Source organism: Ambystoma mexicanum, chromosome 5q (genome assembly GCF_040938575.1).
Source record: "Ambystoma mexicanum isolate Mex_15411 chromosome 5q, UKY_AmexF1_1, whole genome shotgun sequence".
Classification (NCBI taxonomy): Eukaryota; Metazoa; Chordata; class Amphibia; order Caudata; family Ambystomatidae; genus Ambystoma; species Ambystoma mexicanum.
Window position 1 is genome coordinate 1,091,116,887 of NC_090933.1, and position 20,851 is coordinate 1,091,137,737.

The window sequence follows — 20,851 nt, forward strand, 5'->3', positions numbered from 1 at the left end:
TTAACAATGCTTTTTCATTGAATATATATATATATATATATATATATATATATATATATATATATATATATATATATATATTTGTACTATATGCAACTCTCTGAGAACGTCAATATATATATGTATATAAATACATATATACTGAAATGAGAATAGCAAATTAAAAGAAAGAGTATAGTTGGCAGACTAACTTGAAGTTGTTCTGCTGAGAGCACCATGCATATGGAATAGAATTCCTATCAACAGGTAAAGACTGTGCTTTCTGTGTGTCCTGGCAGACTGTCTGTTATTGTGAAGGAACTTTCTTTTTGGTCAGTATAGTAACATGGCAAATCCAGCAGCTAAAGTGAATCCGTTAATCAGCCTGTCTTCCCAGCAGGTTTATAGGTTTGAATCGAATTCAAGTGTGGTGTGACCAGGCCTGTTTTTCTCTACCCTGTGTGACCTTTTGCTTCTTTTACCTTTACTTCTTACAGGAATCTGTTTGGCTACCAACAAATTATGTCTGTTTCAAGCTAAAAATGTTTACTAAGAAAAAGGATAATGTGACACAAGCATGTATGCAGAATACATGTTTTGCTTTTATTGAAAAATGTTTGCACAATTACAGTTGGATTGGATTGAATTTTCCATGTAAGCCATTATTCTACTACCATTTCAGAAAAACCTGTCAGCTGGAGCATTGGACTTTGAACCTCGTGAGTGGGAGAGATTTAAAGCCACATGGGGCTGACGCCTGGCATTGTGCATCCTACTATTTACGATTCAGAAATCACAGGAGGAAAAACGGACACATTTTCTAAAATGTATCTCAACACTAGAGCATATTTAAGAGCTCAGTTTATCTCGCTGAATAATGAATTGGGTTGTGAAATATTTCTGGGATCGGTCTCAATTGCTCAAGACAGGGGCTTGAACAGTTGTTACTAAATCAGTATTCAATATGCAGGTTTACTCTTCCTTCCTTTCTGAAACATATATGTATGTTCTGTTGCTTTTGTTTAAGTGTTGTGCTTTAGAACTTAAAGCAACTTGACATGTGCAAGCCAATGAAAGCGCCACTCAAGTTACATCTGTGCTGCATGGTGTAAATACATGCATCAACATTTTTATTGCCTACCAAATACTGCAAGTGCTTAAGAGGAATCAGTGCAGCAGTATCATTAACATTCACGATGAAACACCAACCATGTCACTACTTGTTTTCACTATGTTGTTCAGTTCATGCAAACATTTCTAAAGGCAATCGTCACTCTGCCATTCCAAATATTATATTTATGAAGAGGTAATGAGCACCATTCTGTGATTATAATATTTGCGTAAGAGAAGACTATTTGAAGAATTACAATGGCTATTTTCTACTTTTCTTGAACGTGATGTTCACATTTTTTTTTTAAATAGTCTTCTTCTATATCCATTGAGATTAGTCAAACCATTTGTTCCAGCGCTACAAGGCACAACCCTAACTGGAAGTCTGCTTTAAAGGGTTAATACACAATAATATTCCAAACCACTGCAGATTATGTTTAGCTGCCACTGATGACAGTCCACCGAGGGTGGAGTTCGTTTTGCCTTGGCCAATTTTGTTTCTTTTTCCAAGGAAATAAATAGTCACACTTTATGCATAAGGTTTCTTTGCATACCTTTTAGTTGCACGTTCCTCACAATAGGCTGCTGACAAAATGTTCCTGGAAAACAGTTAAGTTTGCTCCTTTTCACTTTACATAATCAAAGCTGAAGTCCTTATTTTTTTAATTGGACCAATCATGTGCTGGAGGTTTGATCACAAGTTCAGAATTGAGCAGACTGACTGCTGGCTTTTATCAAATGATCTTTGTCTTTATTTGGTCAGATCTGGGGTTAAACCTTATTTAGGGTTATTAGCTTCAAATATAAACACCACAACATTGTCTATATTGGGTTATGCCCAGACACTACATAACTTGGGTTTATACTGCTGACATTTGCCTTCTTAGTACCCTTGCTGTTTCTACGGCTTGAGATCCATTAACCTCAGGCTGATTTTAGGATTCAGACCTTTAGGGTCTTACTCTGTGGTAGTTAAATGCAGAGCATGATAGACGCCATTCGAACGTGAAAGACAAGGGAGCAAAGACTTAGCGATCAGTAAAATGGAATAAACAGTCAACCACTGTGACATTTGAAAGTGCAACAGCACCGTTTTTGTGATTTACCAAGTCTGCCAACAAGCCTACATAGCTAATACTCTATTTTTTCATATAAAAGACACTTTCCTCCAGAAGAACCACTGCGACCACGCAGTGGGGAAACACGTGTTGAGGATCAAATCTGTTTTCACGGTCTGTCCTCAACAGGACCTTTGAGGATTACCCTCGTATCCATGTGCTGTTTCCTAAAGGATTCACCTCCTGTGGATCAAATTTGCTCTCACGAAGGACAATAAGATTAAAAGTTAAAGCAATACAGTTCACAACCGATTTGTGCTAAACCAAGTGGAAGCAACCCAGTCTACAACCAAGTTAGGCCATTTGAAATTTTGATCTAAGAGAATCGAGATTACTTTGGACCGCATTCAGACAATTCAGGACTAAACTAAGTGGAAGCAACCCAGTCTACAACCAAGTTAGGCCATTTGAAATTTTGATTTAAGAGAATCGAGATCACTTTAGACCGCATTCAGACAATTCAGGACTTTGAGACTAAGTGAAAACCAATCTTGATCTAAGAACATTACGCCTATTTTTTGACAACTCACATCAAGTTTGTCTCATTAATTCCTCCCCTTTTTCTTTTTGACCTCATGGTTGCGATTAAACCTGTTTTGTAACCTACATGTGTTTGTAATTGTAAAAAGAAATAAAACATTCTTTTCATCCATTATTTAACTCTACATTTTTTCTTGTTTTTGACAATATTTTGAGAAGCGCGACAGAAAGGTCTTCTTTTCTTCAGTAGTTAAATGCAGTCCTTTTGTTTGTGAATGGCAATATTATTAATGTTATGTAAGACTACCCTTATACGGTCCAACGGCTATCTCTTTCTTTCAACCTCCTGGGATCTCCGGTTAAATTTCTTTCCAGGTATTTTCATTTTGTTCTGTTCACAAACATTTGCGCCTGGCTGGTCCATTATTTACTATGTCAAATTTGACCTATTTTCACGCAGATTGGAATATCAGTGATTGGATATTATGTTCCTTAATTTGTAAATTGTGCTTTGTCCTTGTGTCATCCTAATAAAGAAGCAGAGACAGGGTTCGCAGCAAGAGGTCATTTTATTGAAATAATGCTCTCCATGCGGGCAGACCTAGCCCTGTCTGCCTCCACCGCTCCGTACTCCCCTTGACTATCGCCCTCTTGCATACAAACTGCCAGTAACTCTTGAGGTCCCGCACTAGTTTGCACAAAGCCCTCCCAGCAGCAGGCAGCACTGGCGCGAAAAATAGCGGCGCAGAGGGCATGGGGCTCAAGCTGACACCACATTACCCATTCCCCTTACGACACAAAATAATCAACTATATATTAATGAAAAATAATAACACATATAATTAAACATTAACTTAAAATACATTGTGCCTAAATTTGGTTTGCACAATGAAACCAAAGATAAGAAATAAAAATTCTATAACATTAACTTAAAATGCACTACAACTACATTTAGCTTACACTATAGAACCAGAGATAAGAGATACAAATGCTAGAAACTGCTCTAAGGTATCCCAGAATCCTCCTGTTTGTGCTTGACCATTTGCATGGCTGAGGATCCTGTGGCTCCTGGCCCTATAGTTGCTATAGCAGCCATCCTAGAGCTTACATCACTCCTATATGTGGGATGCCTGGACCATATTTCTTTGCATGCTTTCCAACACACTCTTCTTTTCCCAACTCCTGATCTATTGAGGCGAACTTCAAATGTTATAAATCTATCCATATGCTGCCGTCTTCAATCCTCACTGCACTAGGATTCCTTTCCATGAACGTAAAATGTTGACATTCCTTTCTTACTCCATATTCCTTTCTTGACTCTAACTATGTCTCCTACTACAATTTTCTGGTGCTTACTGTTGGGATCCTGTTTGTAAAATACCTGTTTTTACTTTGCATGACTACTAACCTTCATGTCTCTCACCCTGGACTTGGCAATGGCTTTTGGACGAAATGCTTCATTTACCCAAGCTGGATTCAGAATGGAGTTTACCTTCCGCCCGTTAATATGTTGTTGTAATGAAGAGACTCCTGTAACACTAGTCGGAGAAGATCTTTTACTCAATAGCATGGTAACTAGTGCTTTACTCACCTCTATGTTGTTGTAAATTGCCTGTATAGCAGACGCTTCAACAACTTGATCGATTCTCTCCACTAAACCATTACTTTGTAGGTGGCACACTGTGGTATATTTCCACTTAATGTCTTTGGCTTTGGCATACTCACTCAGTAATGCACACCTAAATTGTGAACTGTTGTCACTCACTATCTCTCCTGGGTATCCTTCCCTTCTAAACAAATAGGCCATGAAGTGCACCTCCGGTCACTTAGAACAGTAGACTACCATGACCAGTAAGCACATTCTCTTGCCTTCTACCATGCGTTATGGTACTACAATAGCAATACACAGGTGTTTTCAAACAGCTATCGGCACAGGTAGAAGAGAAAGGGGAAGCTTGTATCTGAATCCAGACAAACCAAACACTCTCTTACTTTGCAGTCAACAAACAAATCCATTCCTGGCCACCAATACTTTTCATGCAACTTTCTTTTATTACAGGTAATTCCAGGGTGTCTCATTAGCATGTATCATAAATTGTCTTGCTAATCCCTTTGCGGGATTAATTTATTTCTCCTGAATAACCATCCATCTACTAACGACAATTCTTTGCTCACTTTGCAATATACTCATAAGCCCTCTGGGACACCCCCTGTGTCAGGCCAACCTTTGTACACATATAGTGAAACTTGTATTCAATTCTGGTCATTATTACAATTCTTTGACCCATCTATCTCTACGGGCCACTTGATAATATTGTGTCACATAACCCATTACAACTTCATTCTCCCCTGGTACCTTTGCTACCCTTTGTGTACATACATCTGGAGCTGCTAAAGGAAGATCAGAGAGAAAATCAGCAATATCGTTCTGTGCACCAGGAACATATAACACACAATAATCATATTCCATGTGTCTCAGGGACAGGCAGAAATTCTGTGTGGTGGCTCTTGATAAATCTTGTACGGTTAGTCTTAGGCAGAATCCTATGCAGTGCCCTTAGGGGCCACTGCACCACTGCACATGGTTAAGACTACAAGTGGTAATACAAGTTCACCTTTGGTACAAGCCTGTACTACACTGTTAAAGTGGTAGTAGTAGCAGAGCAGCCAGACTTATCTCAAGAGCAAATGAGCAGTAGTAGAGATTACACAAAGGACTACAATTACTGTGACTCAAGCAAACACTGACTCAATGTTTTTGGTTAAAAGGTAAAAGTACATTTATTTTAAACCATCTGTTCACAAAACACTTCACTTCTATTAAATTAAAACCACACTTTAAATACACTACACACAACCAATTCCCCTTGTGCAGAACAACTCAAGGTAAGTACCTTAGGATTTGACAGACTGGTGTTATGAAACAAAAGACGTTACCGGGAATACATATGCGATCACTTTTTGACAGCAATGACAGTTCGGTCTTAGTAAAGATACGCGTACCCGCGGGAAGAAATGTTACTGGAGTTGAAACACACTTAGCACCTGAGTTAACACGAGAGTTGGGGATAAAAATCATAGGCAATACTTTTGTCAAGGCAGACAGAATCAGAGAACACTTTCTAACAAGAAGATAAGTCAATAGGCCTGCGCCAGTGTCAAGTGGAACAGGGTTCCTGTTGTCGAGGATCACACAGTCAGACAGTTCACGATTCAAGGTTGCCAGGAGTACTTGGATATTGTCAAAAGAGGAAGCAAAAGTTATAAGAGGGAACGAAGAAAAGGACAAGCCTTTAGTGAGGAGAAAAGGGTTCACTCTAGTTCCTCGAAGTCGGACACAGTACCTTATTCTTTTAAGAAGCTGGTGCCACAGCAGTTGTTCCTGGTAGTTTCCTGCAGACCCACGGTTCCTGGAGCTTCAGTCTTGGGGACAAGAAGGAGGACATCTGGAGGGATCTGCACTACCAAGGGATGAGGCCAGCAGCAGCGACGGTGAATAAAAGGTGCGCTCCTTTAAAACAGGAGAGTGTCTTCAGATGGCTATCCGGACCACTACAACAGTGTGCAGCGATTTCGACCACGAAGAGGATCTCTGACGGTGATGAGCTGGTTGACCCCACCAGGCTCAAGGGAAGAAGACTCCGGACTGGATCTTCTCTGGTCGTTGAAGGGTAGATGGCTCAGGACTGCAGCAGGGCTTCACCGGGACTCGGGGTTGCAGCAGCCGTCTCCTTCTCCGCTTCTCTTCGGTTCCTCACAGTTCCAGTGCTGACTCTTGACTTCCAGCCAAAGAGTCCTGCCTTTTATGCGAAAATCCCCCATTCACAAAGCCTGGCTGTCAATCACACAGCAGGGGGGTTGTTCAGCCCGGACAACCACCTCAGCCAATCAACACAAAGTGCGACCTGGGTCTCCATGGAGACCCTGTACAGCGGGTGACTACACCCTTCCCTTACATTCAGCCCACCTAGACACCCAGTCGCCAAGAAGAGGGCTTCTCTGTAGAAGCCTGCCAAAAGACGGTGAACAAAGAAGGCAAACCTGGTTTGCCGCGCAAAGTAAAACAGAAGAAGGACTTTAACAAAAAGAAATGGCGACTAAACCCAACCGGAGCCGAAAGCGAAAGTATTTGGGCAAGCGGGTTCACGTTTGAGGCTACCACAATAGCCTGGAACAATACCACGTTTATGTAGTATAATCGCGGTAGAAAAGTAAGGGTAGACACCACTGCCACCAGCCAAGTCTAAATGTTAAAAGAGAAAAACAAAGCTTAGAGAGGCACAGACAAAAAGGGGTAGGAACTAACCCTTTCCAATACTCCATATACGATGGGGTGTACTGGGTCTGTAGCTTTAAAGTGACTATATAAAGTTAATGTTTCTGGGGGACAGTAGTCAGCCCCAGAAAAATGGAGTCAGTGGGAAGTCTAAAGGACAACCCTGTATCACTGCACTGAAGGTGCTGTGTAACACACACAAAAAGTGGGTCTCATGGAGTGATGTGCTCCAGAGCCCAAGATCACACAAACAGTAAAAATACACATGGCAAAACACATGTAAGAGTGGGAAAAAGGCTCACACTCTTACCAAGTGGAAAAAATAAACTCCAGAAATCCAGCAAACCTGCTGGGGGACTCGCTAGGTGAGGGAAATTAGCCATAGAATGAGAATTTTCCCTAACAGCACCTCCAACAAGGATTTATAGTCAGTGCAAATAGTTATAGGTTTGCCCCAAACATATTTCTGGAAATATCCCACAACCCAATTGACCGCCAACAATTTCCTCTAAATCACTGAATACAGTGATTCTGCCACAGTCAAAGACCCTGAATGCATGGCATATACAACTTTCTTCCTTGTCTTCAACCTGTGACAAAATAGCTCCCAAGCCTTTCTACTTGGGTCCACTTTCAATATTGAAGGTAAATGCAACAAAAACCGTCCCATAGTGGGTTACTTGCAAATTTCCTTTTATTATTATTTTGATGGCATATTTTACACACCTCCATTCAACCATTACTCCCTTTTTTGTTAAATCCCTCAATGGATGGGTAATTCCAGCAAAAATTTTCACAAAATTGCTATAGCATTCTCCCAGCCCACAAAATGGACAAACATTTCTTACATTAATTGGTGTCTCTCAAAGTGTTTCCATAGCTTCAATTTTGGGTCTGCATCCTGCACCACTAATCATATGCCCTAAATCCTCAATTTCAGATCCACTGGATGTACATTTGCTTCATTCAATAGTAAGCCCACCTTTACCAATGTAGTGTAATACTTTATCTATGCTATCATTATGCTCTATTCTGTTCTTTCCATATACTAAAATATCATCCTGGTACCCTAGTACTCCTTTTAAGGAGAAGCATCTCGCTTTGAAAAACCGCTGCCATCGATGCAACTCTGAAAGGCTTTCTGCAGGAATGGAACATTCCAAAATGAGTGATAAAAGATGTGAGGTTCCTGCTATCAATGGTCATGGGAATTTCAATGGTCATGGGAATATGTTGATAAGCAGATTATAGATACAACGTAGAAAATAGATTAGCTCCACTCACACAATTCAATATCTCAGATATCACAGGTAAGGGCAACTTATCAACTGTAAAGATTCACGTCTCTAAAATCTATGCAAATTGTTAACTTGCCATTTTTCTTTTGCACAACAACTATTGGGCTCACCCCTTTGGCAGACTCTTCCAATTTGGTCCTGGCTGCTAAAGGAATGCTTCTCATTTTATGAATTAAATGACTGGCTGCTTGTCTTATGCACATTTTATGTGCGCAACTTGTAAGTTTATCTACATCCTTGGGAAATACTTCAGGGTATTTATCCTGTTCATGGGTGGGAAGATTGCCAACACCTGCTCTGCTGTTCTGAGATCCAATTTTAATTGTTAACACTGCTTACTGTTTCCCATTAATTACATTATTTCCTTTTTTTGCTACATAAACATTCACTGAAGCAAGTCAAAGTTGGAATTCCAACCCCCCTAGGAAATAACCTAGAATTTGTATCAATGAGCCTTCAAACCCTCCAGTGTTCTTGATGTCAGATTTATGCAAATTTGCGCTTCATCCTCTCCACTGTAACTCCTTCCACTTCTCGCAAGTTATGATTGTGTACAGCTAGCAACTCTTTATAATCATCTCTATCAAATGCCCTTCAATTATCAGCTTACAACTTGGGCATTTGAGAATGTTAGTAGAAGTGGTGCTTTGTATACTCTTCACTTGATCATCTGAATTGTCACTGTCTTGTAGGTATGTTGTTATTCTTTTCTTCCGATGTCAAATATATGAAAATGCCCTATTACTCCACTATTTGCACATTTCTGATTCAACTCAGGACAATTTTGAGGGTTGGTATAATGACCTAAACGTCCACAACAGAAGCATTTTTTTCGTCCAGACTGATGGTGCAGGTTTGGTCTTTAGATGCTGTCTGTTTCTTCTTTTAGTAACTTTGGGACGTTTCTCAAGAAATTCACTAAATGTCCTTGTGTCAGTCCTTCTCGTCATATGGACATCATTGATCGCTTGGGTTTCAACATCTTTGGTAATGTAATTTCTCTCCCTGACTGCTTAGAAGATAACTCGGTTCTACCTTCTTTGCCATTACAATGGTCTCCCGAAGGTGGGATCCCCACACATCCAAAGCCGTTCATGCACAGTCACATTATCAGTGTGTATTATGATTTGATCTCTGATCAATTAATCTGGTCCAATATACACTCCAAAATTGCAGGACAGAGGTAGGGTGTGTAATACAGCGACAGAGTGATCCACTTCCTTGTCCGTTCTTTACTTGCTCGAATAGGAATTAAATCTATGAATTGCTATATTCACTTTTGGCAAGTAGTAATTACCTCATTGATTAATGGAAATGTCATAAATGTTCATGTCTCTGTCCCCTAGCCCTTCTGCCCTTAATGGCTGCAACTTCCTGAATTTCTTTGGTCCTTCTAGACCAAGAGCATGGAGCAAAAGCTACTTTTGTTCTGCTGTGATTAACATTGTCTTCTGCAGCAATAAAGTTTTTTCAATAGTCTTGCCATTCTGCCCATGGGATCCCTGGTTCTCCTGGAGTGGCCAAAAAGGTCTCTGCAGGGGAAAACTGTACTAGCCAGTGAAATATATAATTGTTTAATATCTTGTCTGTAGATAGATACATATTTCTTCTTTATCTCTGTGCTTGAGGTTGCCTGCACGTTTAATACTCAAGCTCATGTGGACAGTGAAGGATTGTAACACCCTGTCTTAAATTCAGAAAATATCATGCTTCCATCTATACTTGGTGATTTGCTGATTTCCTGATTTCCTCTTTTGTTATTTTGATGGCACCTTCACACTTCTCCATCGTTTCATATATTACGTCCTTTCTTGTTAAGTCCCTCAATAGGTGGCTCATTTCACAATAAATTCTTCGGGAAGTTGCTATAGAACTCTGCCAGATCTCTGCAGGAACACATTTCTTCTACATTAGTTGGTGTAGTTGCCTCTCTAATTGCTATAATAGCTTCAATCTTGGAGACATGGGGTGCTGTTAAGTGTCCTGGTAAGTGTCCTTTTATTTCAATATTGCTCCCCACCGGCGCCGGCTCAGCCCCCTCTGTCTCTGACACTCCCTCTCCTCTCGACTGCCATCCTTTTGTGTCCAAACCGGCAGCTACCGCAAGGACCCTGGGCTAGTCTGCACACCACCTTCAGGGCAACAGGCAGCAGCGGCAGAAGAGGCAGCGGACCAGAGGGCATGAGGCCCGAGCCAATGCCACAGTCTGGATTTTGCAGACTGCTGTCTTTTGTTGATTTCAGTTGGTTTGCCAAAGAACCCTTGCCTGGTTGACGATAGGGTTTGCTGCAGAATTTTACAGTTTCAATGATACAAATATCTCTTGGTTTAAAACAGTCTCATGTGCCATGGCTGACTCATTCGGCTTTGATTCCTTTTCATAAGAGGTGGAACGTTGATGGATCTCCTCAGGTGCTGTAATTCTAAGCAAAATCAAAGTAATCTATAATGCTAAGCAGGACCCACTGTGACCTGCACACATATGGGTGTTCTTCTGCTACCTGGCAGCTCTGTTCATCTGAATATTTCCTTGGTATGCCATTCCGGTCTACCAAGAGGCTGCCCTGACACTGCATCAGTTATTATGGTATCTAGTTGTCCTTTTTAGTGACTTGATTGACAAATCAATTTAGGACATCTAAGCGGTCTTCCTAAAGTTCAAATGTCTAGGAAATTGTTAATTTTTCCTTCTTTTTAGACTGTTAGAACCTATGTCTTTGTTGTCTTGACAAGCTTTTATATATATTTTAATTAAACCTATCATATACCAATAATTATTAAAACAGTATGAGCCTCTTCACGGGTTGGGCGGAAAGTTGCTTTGAGCTGGAGGTAAATCTTGACACTTTCCGCCCATTTGCGGCACTATTATTGCAGCGCTATTACTATTGGCGTCAGCAGTAATAGCGCCCACAATGGCCCATTGGGTCCAAAAGGAATGGGCGATTTACCACCACCCTTCCACCCGCAACTCCCCCCAACTAAAAACAAAAGCCCTCCTCTGTAAAAAAAGACAGAAAATGCAGAACAAATATTTGCAGGCACATTGGATGCTTTCAGTCAAATTTCAGCTGTTAAAAGGGCCCATGTAACCTTTGAATCTGCTCGCTGCCACTGGAGTGCAGGTGCAGCAGCTCTGTCAGCATGGCACTATGCTTTTGGCATGGAGTTTTATGAAAGGGAGGGTCTGGTTAGCAGACCACCCTTTCTAACCACATCCCCTTTTCTGAGATGGATTACTCGCACAATGTTATCATAAATAAAATGTAAAAAAGCCAGGGCTTTTACAGCCTTGCCAGATATATGATATGGCATTTATATCGTGACTTTACACAAGTGTTTCATGGCGCGAGGGGGAACGGAGCAAGACAGAGACAACAATCGTACTAGGCCAGGTGTCATTCAGATCACGCAAGTGCATGTCATGATGCCTACCCCCGGGGACCCAGACCAAGTCCAGCAACCCCGGAAGCAGGCATCAAGTTATCCTAAGCAAGCCCAACAACCCCTGCTAGTGGCTATTTGGGTCCAGTCCTGGCGCCTATGGTGCCAGGCTCATATGGAGAGTCAGTCCTGGCGCCAGGCTCATAGATTAAAACTTACCTGATGCAGACCATGCTGCAAACTGACCTGATGCAGACCATGCTGCAAGAGCTCCAAGCCAAAAGAGGCTTGGAAGGGACTACTTTACTTAGGGACTATTTTTTTACTCGGGCGGGGCTGGGGAGGAATACTTACCTGGGACTACTTTGGAGGCTATTTAAACCATGCCCGCAGAGCAGCACATGCTTCACGTTATTCTGCATCCAGCAGCGTAACGCTCACCGTGCCTGCAAGTCTGCATCCAGCCTTCTGCCTCGAGTTTGGAGCTCCTAGAAAAAGGGAGGAAGAAGGAGAAAAGGTTAGAACAAGAGCAATACCTTTGATCCTTACCTGAATTCCCGATCCATCGCGCCGTCGAGCTGGAAGAAAGAAGTTATTTTATGCGCGTCGCCTCGCCTGCTGCAGCGCCGCGCTGAATTTACCGGCCTTCGCAGAATCTTCACATTCCACTGCATCCTCCTGCATATTCCCGCCGCACTCCGGCACCTAAGGAGAAGACAAGAACAGCAAGGTGAGCCAAGGGAATACACAGAGGAATATTAGTTACCCCCCCATAGACTTACCTGATTTTACCACTGGGGGTACTATTCCTCTTCACAGGTCGGCGCAGCTTCCACTGCATCTTCGCCGAACCTCGGCCCCCTAAGGTGAAACAAAGGGACTAACAAGGGGAACCCTCCTCACCACAATAGACTTACCTGATCTTACCGCCGGAGGAATTATTCCCCGAGACTTCATACTTTCTCTCAGCGCCTGAATAAGGGAGAAAGCAACAGGTTACATATTGACATTATTTTATCGAACTGTGTTGGAAAATACAAATCCTTACCAGAATACTAACAGTTGACACGAGGAACTCTTCATTAGGGTCAAGCTGCAACCTGCAAGGAATCGGACAAGAGTGAAAGCCAGGCATTTGAACTCTTACGAACTTTATACTTACGGCGTCTTGCCGGGAATCTCGGAGTCAATATTGTTCTGGAACTCACCAATTCCTTCGAGCCAGTGAAGCAACTGGTTATCAACGCGCCCCTGCGCTCAATGCAGGATGGAGAGCTCATCTTTTCAAACCATCAGGTGAGACTATAAGAGGGGACATCAAAGGTGATGTGTGGGGAGAACAGCGGGGGTGGGGGGATTTACGCTCAACTCCACGGGTGGTTAATTCCCTTTCCCCATTTGCAGAAGAATATTCCTACGGGCCAAGCAAACGAAGCTAGGTGGGCCAGTCCAGTCCGTCACCTCAGCCCTACGCGTCACATTGGTGGAGACTGCAGCTGTCCAGTTCCGATCAACGCCTCTGTGGGAGCCAGGTGAGCGTAACAGTGCAGGGGATGGGGGTAGGGAAAAGTGCAGGGGGCAAGGAGGTGGGGACAGTGCAGTACATGGGATAAATAGAATAAATAAAACCACAAAGTAAAAGTACGGCCAGCTGGAGGGAAGTGCAAGGGTAAGTGCAGACATCAGGTGTCAAGTGCTGGTAGGGGACTGTAGGGATGCATAAAAACAGTCTCCAAGTACGGGGGTTGCCAGGGAGGCAGTGCGGTGTGCAACTGGTGGGGGAGGGGACCTGGGCCCAAGATCAGAGGGTGGCCAGGTAACCCGTGCAGTTTAGGTTCAGCAGGGGAGAGGAGGAGAGAAAGCATATTCAAAGAGGAAGTTTTTGAGGTGCTTGTGGAACCGGAGACGGTCCTCCTCAAGTTTCAGGGAGGCAGGGAAGCTGTTCTAGTGGGAGGTCCCAGTTGAAGAAAGAGATCTACCACCAACTCGTTGCTTGGAGAAGTGACTGAACCTGAGGGAGTTTGAGGCGGATGAGCAAAGAGCTCGGGAAGGAAGGTATTTAGGAAGAGAGAGTTGAAGGTATTGAGACTCCAGGCCCCAAAAGACCTTGTGGACAATTCAGTGGGGTTTGAACTTGATCCTCCCAGCCACTGGGAGCCAGTGCAGAGATTTCAGTCCTGGAGAGATGCAATCCCTGGGCTTGAGGCCAAGGACAAGTCTTGCAGTCCTGTTCGGGATGGGTTGCAGAGGGCGGAGAGTAGAAGCAGGCAGATTTAGAAAGAGGCTGTTGCAATAGTCCAGCCTAGAGAGAACCAGAGCCCTGGAGACAGGAGAGGAAATAAAGAATACCTCTAAGGAGGTGCAGCTGGTAGTGTGACTTCTTAGAGACGTTGGAGATGTGAGGAGAGAAGGAGAGTGTGGAGTTGAAGATGACTCAGAGGTTTTTAGCCTCACAGGTGGGAGCGGGAAGAGGGCCAAGAGAGGCTGGCCAGAGAGTGACAGGAAAGGAGGGAGCGTATTTGCCGACGAGGAGAATCTCAGTCTTACTGGGATTAAGGCAGAGATCATTGGCGGCACACCACTCCTGGATAGCAGACAGACAGTCAGAGATGAGAGAAGGAGAAGAGGTGGCTGAAGGTAGCCTGAAAATGAGCTGAGTGTCATCTGCAAACCACTGAAAGGTGGGGCAGAGAGCAGCAATGCAGTGGGCAAGAAGTGGCAGGTATTGGTTGAACAGCCAGGCATAGAGGTTAGACCCTTGGGGAACACCACAGATAGAGATAGAGTAGAGGAAGGCCCTAAGTTGGACTTTGGAAGGTCACTCAGAGAGGAAAGAAGTCAGCCACGCCAGGGCATGACCGGTGATACCCAGGTTATCACAGAGACGGTTGAGCAGGGTGGCATGGTTGACTGTGTCCAAGGCAGAGGAGAGATCAAGTAAGATGAGGAAACAGGGGGTGTTGGAATTGAGTTTGGAGAGCAGGTCTTCACAGATGTTCAGGAGAGCAGTTTCCATGCTTCTGGAAGCTCTGAAGCCAGACTGATGGTAATGAAGGCAACCAACGAATTCAGTGTGAAGATTATGCTGGGAGATGGCCAGCTTTTACAGGAGTTTGCCCAGGAAAGGAGTGATGGAGATTGGGCGACAGTTAGTAGGGCAGGAAGGGTCGGAATAGGGTTTCTTAAGAAGAGGGTGCACAAGGGAGTGCTTTGGGGGGATGGGAAGACTCCAGTGGCGAAGGACTGGTTGCAGAAGTTGGCCAGAACAGGAGCCAGGGAGTCAATGTGGTCCTTGATGGTTTTGGAGCAACCATCGTTCACATGTCCATTCAAAATATTCGGTTATACACAGAGCTCAGAAGTTTTCTTTAGTCATTGTTAGGGAGAATTCTCATAAATGTGCTAATTCCCTTCACCTTAGAGACCCCCAGCAACTTTGCTGGATTTTGAGGACTTAATGTTTTTACCTAGAAAGAGTGTGAGCCTTTTTTCCCACTCTTTCATGTATTTTTGATGTGTGTTTTACACTTGTGTTCTTTGATTATGGAGTTTCAAGATATCTCCATGGGCATCTTTTCATGTGTATTACACAGCACCCTCAGTGCAGTGGCACAGGGATGTCTTTTTAGACTTCCCAAAGGTTTAACTACCTTCTCTGGGATAAACTGCTATTTACCAGAGAATGTAAAGTGAAATTGACTTTACTAGTCTTTCCAAATTCGTAGACCCAGCACACACCATCAAACAATGGAGTGGAGTGCTGCAGGGGTTACATAGTATCCCCTGTGTCTATATACTCATGTAGCCATCAAATGCTACCCTTTCCTATTGAAAAGGCTGGTGGCAGTGGTTTTACAACAAACAACCATGATTTTTCCCGACCGCGAACACTGGTAGCTAAAAATCACGGGAGCCATGTTTTTCAAGATGTCGCCTTAAGCCCCTTTGTTTAAACTGGTCCCGGTCTTCTTTTTTTGCTGTTTCTTTTTGGAAAGGTTTGGTCCCTTTGTTCGTATGCCTTTGGCAGGCTTCAGGACTGAAAACGGCCTCTGGCGTATGAGTGTCTGGGGTGGGCAGGAAGTGTGGGAGGTGCCCGAAACTCCATGTGCTTAGTCTCCTAGGAGACCCAAATGCACTCTGGCGTGATTGGCTGGCTGACTGTCCGGCAAGGACAGCCACCCTGCTGGGTGAGTGACAGCTAGGCTGGAATGAAAGGGGAAAACTGTCTCTTGGACTGGAAAACAGAGTCGACTACTGGAATGAAAGAACCGAAGAAGAGCTGGAAGAGGACGGCTGCTGCAACTCCTGGACCATTGGTTTGCCCGGTGAACCCCCGATGCAGGTCCGAATTGCCAAGTTCATCTCGACAGAGAAGCCCCTTTAAGGGCGGCTTCTTCCTTTGAGTTGGTGGGACCAATCAACTCGTAAGCCACCTGGATACCATTCTCAAGGCTGGTTAGGATTAACCAGGGAGAGGGATACCAGCTTGTGTGCTTGAATCATCAGCTACTGGAACTGAAGTGACTCCATCTTGTTTGCTTTTTCGACGATCCCGTGCAGTGCAAGAGTCCCCACACGTCCTCCCTTTTGTCCCCACGACTGAGGCTCAGGAACAGTGAGATCTGCAGGACCTGCCAGGAACCAACGTCTTCAGCTGCATTTTGTTCTTCATACTAAGGTACTGTGCCAACCCGATTGAGAGAACGCCACTCAGTTTGTGAAACTTTTCCAATTTACAGGCCTAATCAGCTTGTGACCCGACATATGATTCTTTTTTGCCTAAACTACTTCTGAGAACTTTTGCAAAGTGTTTACCGTTTGATACAAGAACTGCTCTTTCCTATCCAGAACACTAGTCCATTGACTTTGGCCTGGCCTATTGACTTGAGTTGAACCCTTCTGGTGAACTGAAACTATTTGCACAGTCTAACAAGTAAATGTGATCTATTCTACTTACCTTGTCCCTTTTGCTCACTTCTAATTAACTGAACGGCCATTTGGCTCCTATTTCAGGGGAGCTCAAACTGTCTCAAAATCTAGAGTTTTGTATTGAAGTGTATTGTTATATAATATTAAGTTGTCTCCTTCTAGTGAAATGTTTTCTAAATGATTGTGTAATTAATAAGTGTTATACCAAGAAGAGTATAAGTGTCTAAATGAACCACTGTGATTAAAAGTCCTCTATGTAATTACTTGTACTGCTCACATTCACTCTTGAGATAAGCCTGGCTGCTCAGCTCGCTACCAAAAACTGTGTGGTACAGACTTATACCAAAGGTTGGTTTGACTAACACCTGTAGTCCTAATTGAGTGTAGTGGTCCCAGAGGGTACTGCATGCAATTCTGCCTAACAGTCATTACATGATATGGCCATACTGTACTGTGTTCTCCTTTGACTTCTGGGACTTCCACGCAAAAATGTGACTGAATTGTTACTGTATTGTCTCTGTGTACATTAAATGCACAATTTTGTTTTTACCTAAAATATATCGTAATTAATTTTCAGAAGGATGAACACACATTATTTCTTTTAGGACATTCCATGTATACATTTACAAAGTGGATTAATACGCCTGTCTGCCTTATCGACCCACATGTTTTTGTGATTAGAAACGTTATAGAGAGTGGACTGACCTGTGTTTTCAGGCTCTATCAAGTTTATGTAGAAGTACTGTTTCCTGTTCGCACGATCTCTAACATGAAACTGGTCCAGTGCAATAAAGGCCTATATTAAAAGCAAAAAAAAGAAAATGTAATGTTAGCAACAAGTCAGAATGTTAAGTCAGTTTGGTTTCTAACAAATGAGAACACGATTAATCTAGACCAAAACATGATCACACATATTAGGGTAATTGGCATTATATGGGATCATATTTTGCCTTATTGTTGGCTTCAGCAGACACATTACGTCGTTCATTGCATTTACCATTGTGCCTCCCTTCTACGAGCTATCAGCAATTAGGCATGTTTAACATATAGACATTTATTTAAATAAATTGTAAGAATCCAGTTCGACTTCCAAAAATGAATCATTAAGTTAATGTAACTGGGCAGCCTAAGGTTGAATGGTAAAGGCATTGTGGCAGAATGCCTCTTTAATCATTGCACTCAAAGGTATCTACATCAAGGCCAATGCTTACCCTCTCGGTATGTAGGTTCAAAAACTATTCTGACATCCGAAGGTACTCTTTCTGTCAACAATGTTCTGAATGTAACCTTTTTGCAACTCTGTAACACGCCCAGATACCCCTGGGTTTGGTGCGCTATATAAATAAAGAAACAAACTAACAGGATGCATGTATTTGCCCTTTTTTATTTTATCAGTGCTATTTTCAGAAAAATCCTTCCGATAGACAGGTGATGCTAAGAAGTGCTTCTCCAGATTAAAAATGTTACCAAACTAGGAAATACCTTAAAAGCACACCGGATACAGCTCTGCAATACTGTACACTGCTGATCCCAGCCCACCGGACGGGTGTGGTAGCAGGGCAATGTGTAGAAGTGGCGCCTAACCAGATTGGTGGTTTACCGGAGGCAAGCATTATGCGTAAAACCTCTTTATTTACTGCTTCCAACAGCTTTTCATATCTTAAACTTTTTTCCTTTTTTCCATTTTTTTAATATCAGCTAGATGCTGTAAAACAAAAACAAATATAAATAAAAAGGAGAGAAGTGACAAAACCACAAGTGCTGTGAGTCTCTGCAGTGTACTAGTCCTGAGACTCTGTCTCACTCTCCAACCAGGGCTCATCCCTAGGTACAAATCCCTGCTTCCCTAGGTCCTTTCCTCTTCTTTTTTGCTGCAACCGACAGCTAAGTAACATTTACACTGTTAACAATACTAATTATGTATCCGTAGCTTGTATGTAAGTAAGCGCTTTTCATAATGTAGTTTTATATATCAATATGCTGTATTTCAAATTGACATATATCGGGCAATGATTTTATAAGATACTACGCACATCAGAGCAGTTTCATCCCTCATCGCTTCATAGCGCGAGGGTCAGCAAGAGTGTCCAGTTAGAAGAAGCAGACCAAGCCCGCTAGCGAACTCGTGAGCTTCAGAGCTCCGGTCTGCATCTTCGTCAGCATTTCAGATTGAAAGTGCCCTCCCTCACCGAGTTTCAGCAGTATAACGGTGCTGACCAACACTCATACGCCAAATAACTATTCATGACGCAGTAAGCGCATGGTGCGCAACCATTTCCCTCATCGTAACATTCCGAAACAAACGTTCTGTCCGTTTTTCTCTGCGCCATAAGCGCCATTACAATAAAGGGACAAAAAGAGCTAATACAGCGTTCCAGTAGGCATTAGAAGGCAGACTGCACTTATGTAAAATAAAAAGGGTGTGGAAAGTTCAGTTTGTTCATTACTGGACGTAACAGTGTCTAAGCTCAGACATTTAAAGTGAGAGTGCCTCAATTTCTTCAAGCTAGCCTACAATACACTGCCAAGAAGATAACTATGGCTTGTGATATGGGGGATTATGTTTGGAGCAAAGAAAGTGAGCAGGACATGGAGGAGGAAGAAGCAGACCTCTCACAAAGCTTCAAAAATGTATTGGGAGACTCCTTAGTGAAGGCAGTGGCCCAAGGAGTGAAACCCCTACAGGAGAGACTGCAGGTCCTGGAAGGCATGTTGGGCAAGAAAGCTGGCGACCTAGAAGATCCAGATGAGTGGACCTCCACAGATCAGCCCTTTAAGGAGGGCGAGAAGGGGGGCAAAACAGCACAGAAGAGAAAAGCCTCTTCTACTCCCCTGGGCACAGTGATGGGGACAAAGAAGAAGCCCAGGAGGTGGCTAACACCTTTAATAGGCTTAAGAATGCGTTCATATCTAAATAAACCCTGCACAGCCTCTATCCCCCAACCCCAGGGGTGGAAAAACACAGGGGACACTCACTCATCATCAGAAGAGTTTGATCAGTACGAGGAAGAGGATAATGACAATGTGAGAATTGACAATAAGAGCAAAGGTACGCAGAAAAGACCTATCTGCGAGCCGAAAGCCAGGTACCCCAAGAGGAGGATGACATGTCAGACATGGTTGAACCTGACTCTATCAGACACCCCATATCTAACGATTGGGCCCCGTCACCGAGAGTGGCACTATAGATGGAGCAGAAGATGCGCAAACCCTTAGAGAAAGAGACCAGATTCCGTTTAAGAGTGGAATGCCCAAGACCAGCACGCGCAGGAAAAGTGGCAGACACACCTGAGCTTGACCCGAAGATGCTCACGTTTGTGACCAAAGCAGGGAAAGATGCCAGGAAAGTCGTGGATCGAGCTTGGAGATAATGCAAGACAAGATCCTAGACCTAGCAAATATTATGGATCTAGCAGAGAGAGAGAGAGCTAAAGACACGGGAGAACCAGTCGACCCGCACATCCTGGGCTCAGCGAGCAGTATGTATGCTAGGAAACGCAAACTGCGCATTATCATTGGAGAGGCGCAGGACAATGCTCCCGAAGATCGATAACAAGTTGGGAGACCTAGCCTCCTATGAGTCAGGAGAGGAAGCACAAGGCTTACTCTTTGGCGAGGCTTTCGTAAAAGAAATGAACACATTTTTAGGGACCTTCACTGTGTTGGGGAAAGCGCAGGCCTCTATTAGGAAAGTTTTCCATGGGAGAGTTTTTGCAAGGGCTGGCCGACACAGGGGCCGTTCGACTGGCTGTTTCAGCGAACACAGAAGGCCCCAAGGCCCGAGAGCACAATATTGGGAGCCAAGGCAACAAGATGCGTTCTTCCCCAACAGAGGCCGAGGTTATAGAGGTTGCAGAGGTTGAGGATATTACATACAGCAAGGAGGTACCACAGGTGAGAGCGTGCAGCGCAATATAGGCCCCGGGTCGGGGGACGATGATACTTTTTGTAAGCAATTTGCGCAAGCTGTCTTCCGACGTGTGGATCTTGCAAACCATTCAGGGTTTCGATTTAGCATTCCTAAAAACTCCCAGACTACCCAAGCCTCCTCTGCGCATGCACAGCACCCGAGCAGTGAACATACTATTAGACGTGGAGATACAATCTCTAATGCAGAAGAACGCTATAGAAAAGGCACCCCCCCACACAACCTGTTTTCTGAGCAACATGTTCTTAGTACACCGCTAATCAAAGTACGCCCAGTAATACATTTAAAGGAGTTGTACAGCGGTTAGTATACAGAACAGACATTGCAAGATGGAGGGCATCCATCTGTT

At 43.4% G+C, this 20,851-nt stretch overlaps 1 protein-coding gene across 1 annotated transcript in view; it reads right to left on the minus strand.

Annotated features, from left to right (window-relative positions):
- LOC138498350 (transient receptor potential cation channel subfamily A member 1-like) overlaps positions 1-20,851 on the minus strand; it is a 1,354,892-nt gene that overhangs the window by 942,950 nt on the left and 391,091 nt on the right. The window contains exon 7 of the mRNA XM_069622141.1: positions 17,280-17,370. Coding sequence (XP_069478242.1) covers positions 17,280-17,370 — 91 coding nt within the window. The remainder of the gene's footprint in view (positions 1-17,279; positions 17,371-20,851) is intronic.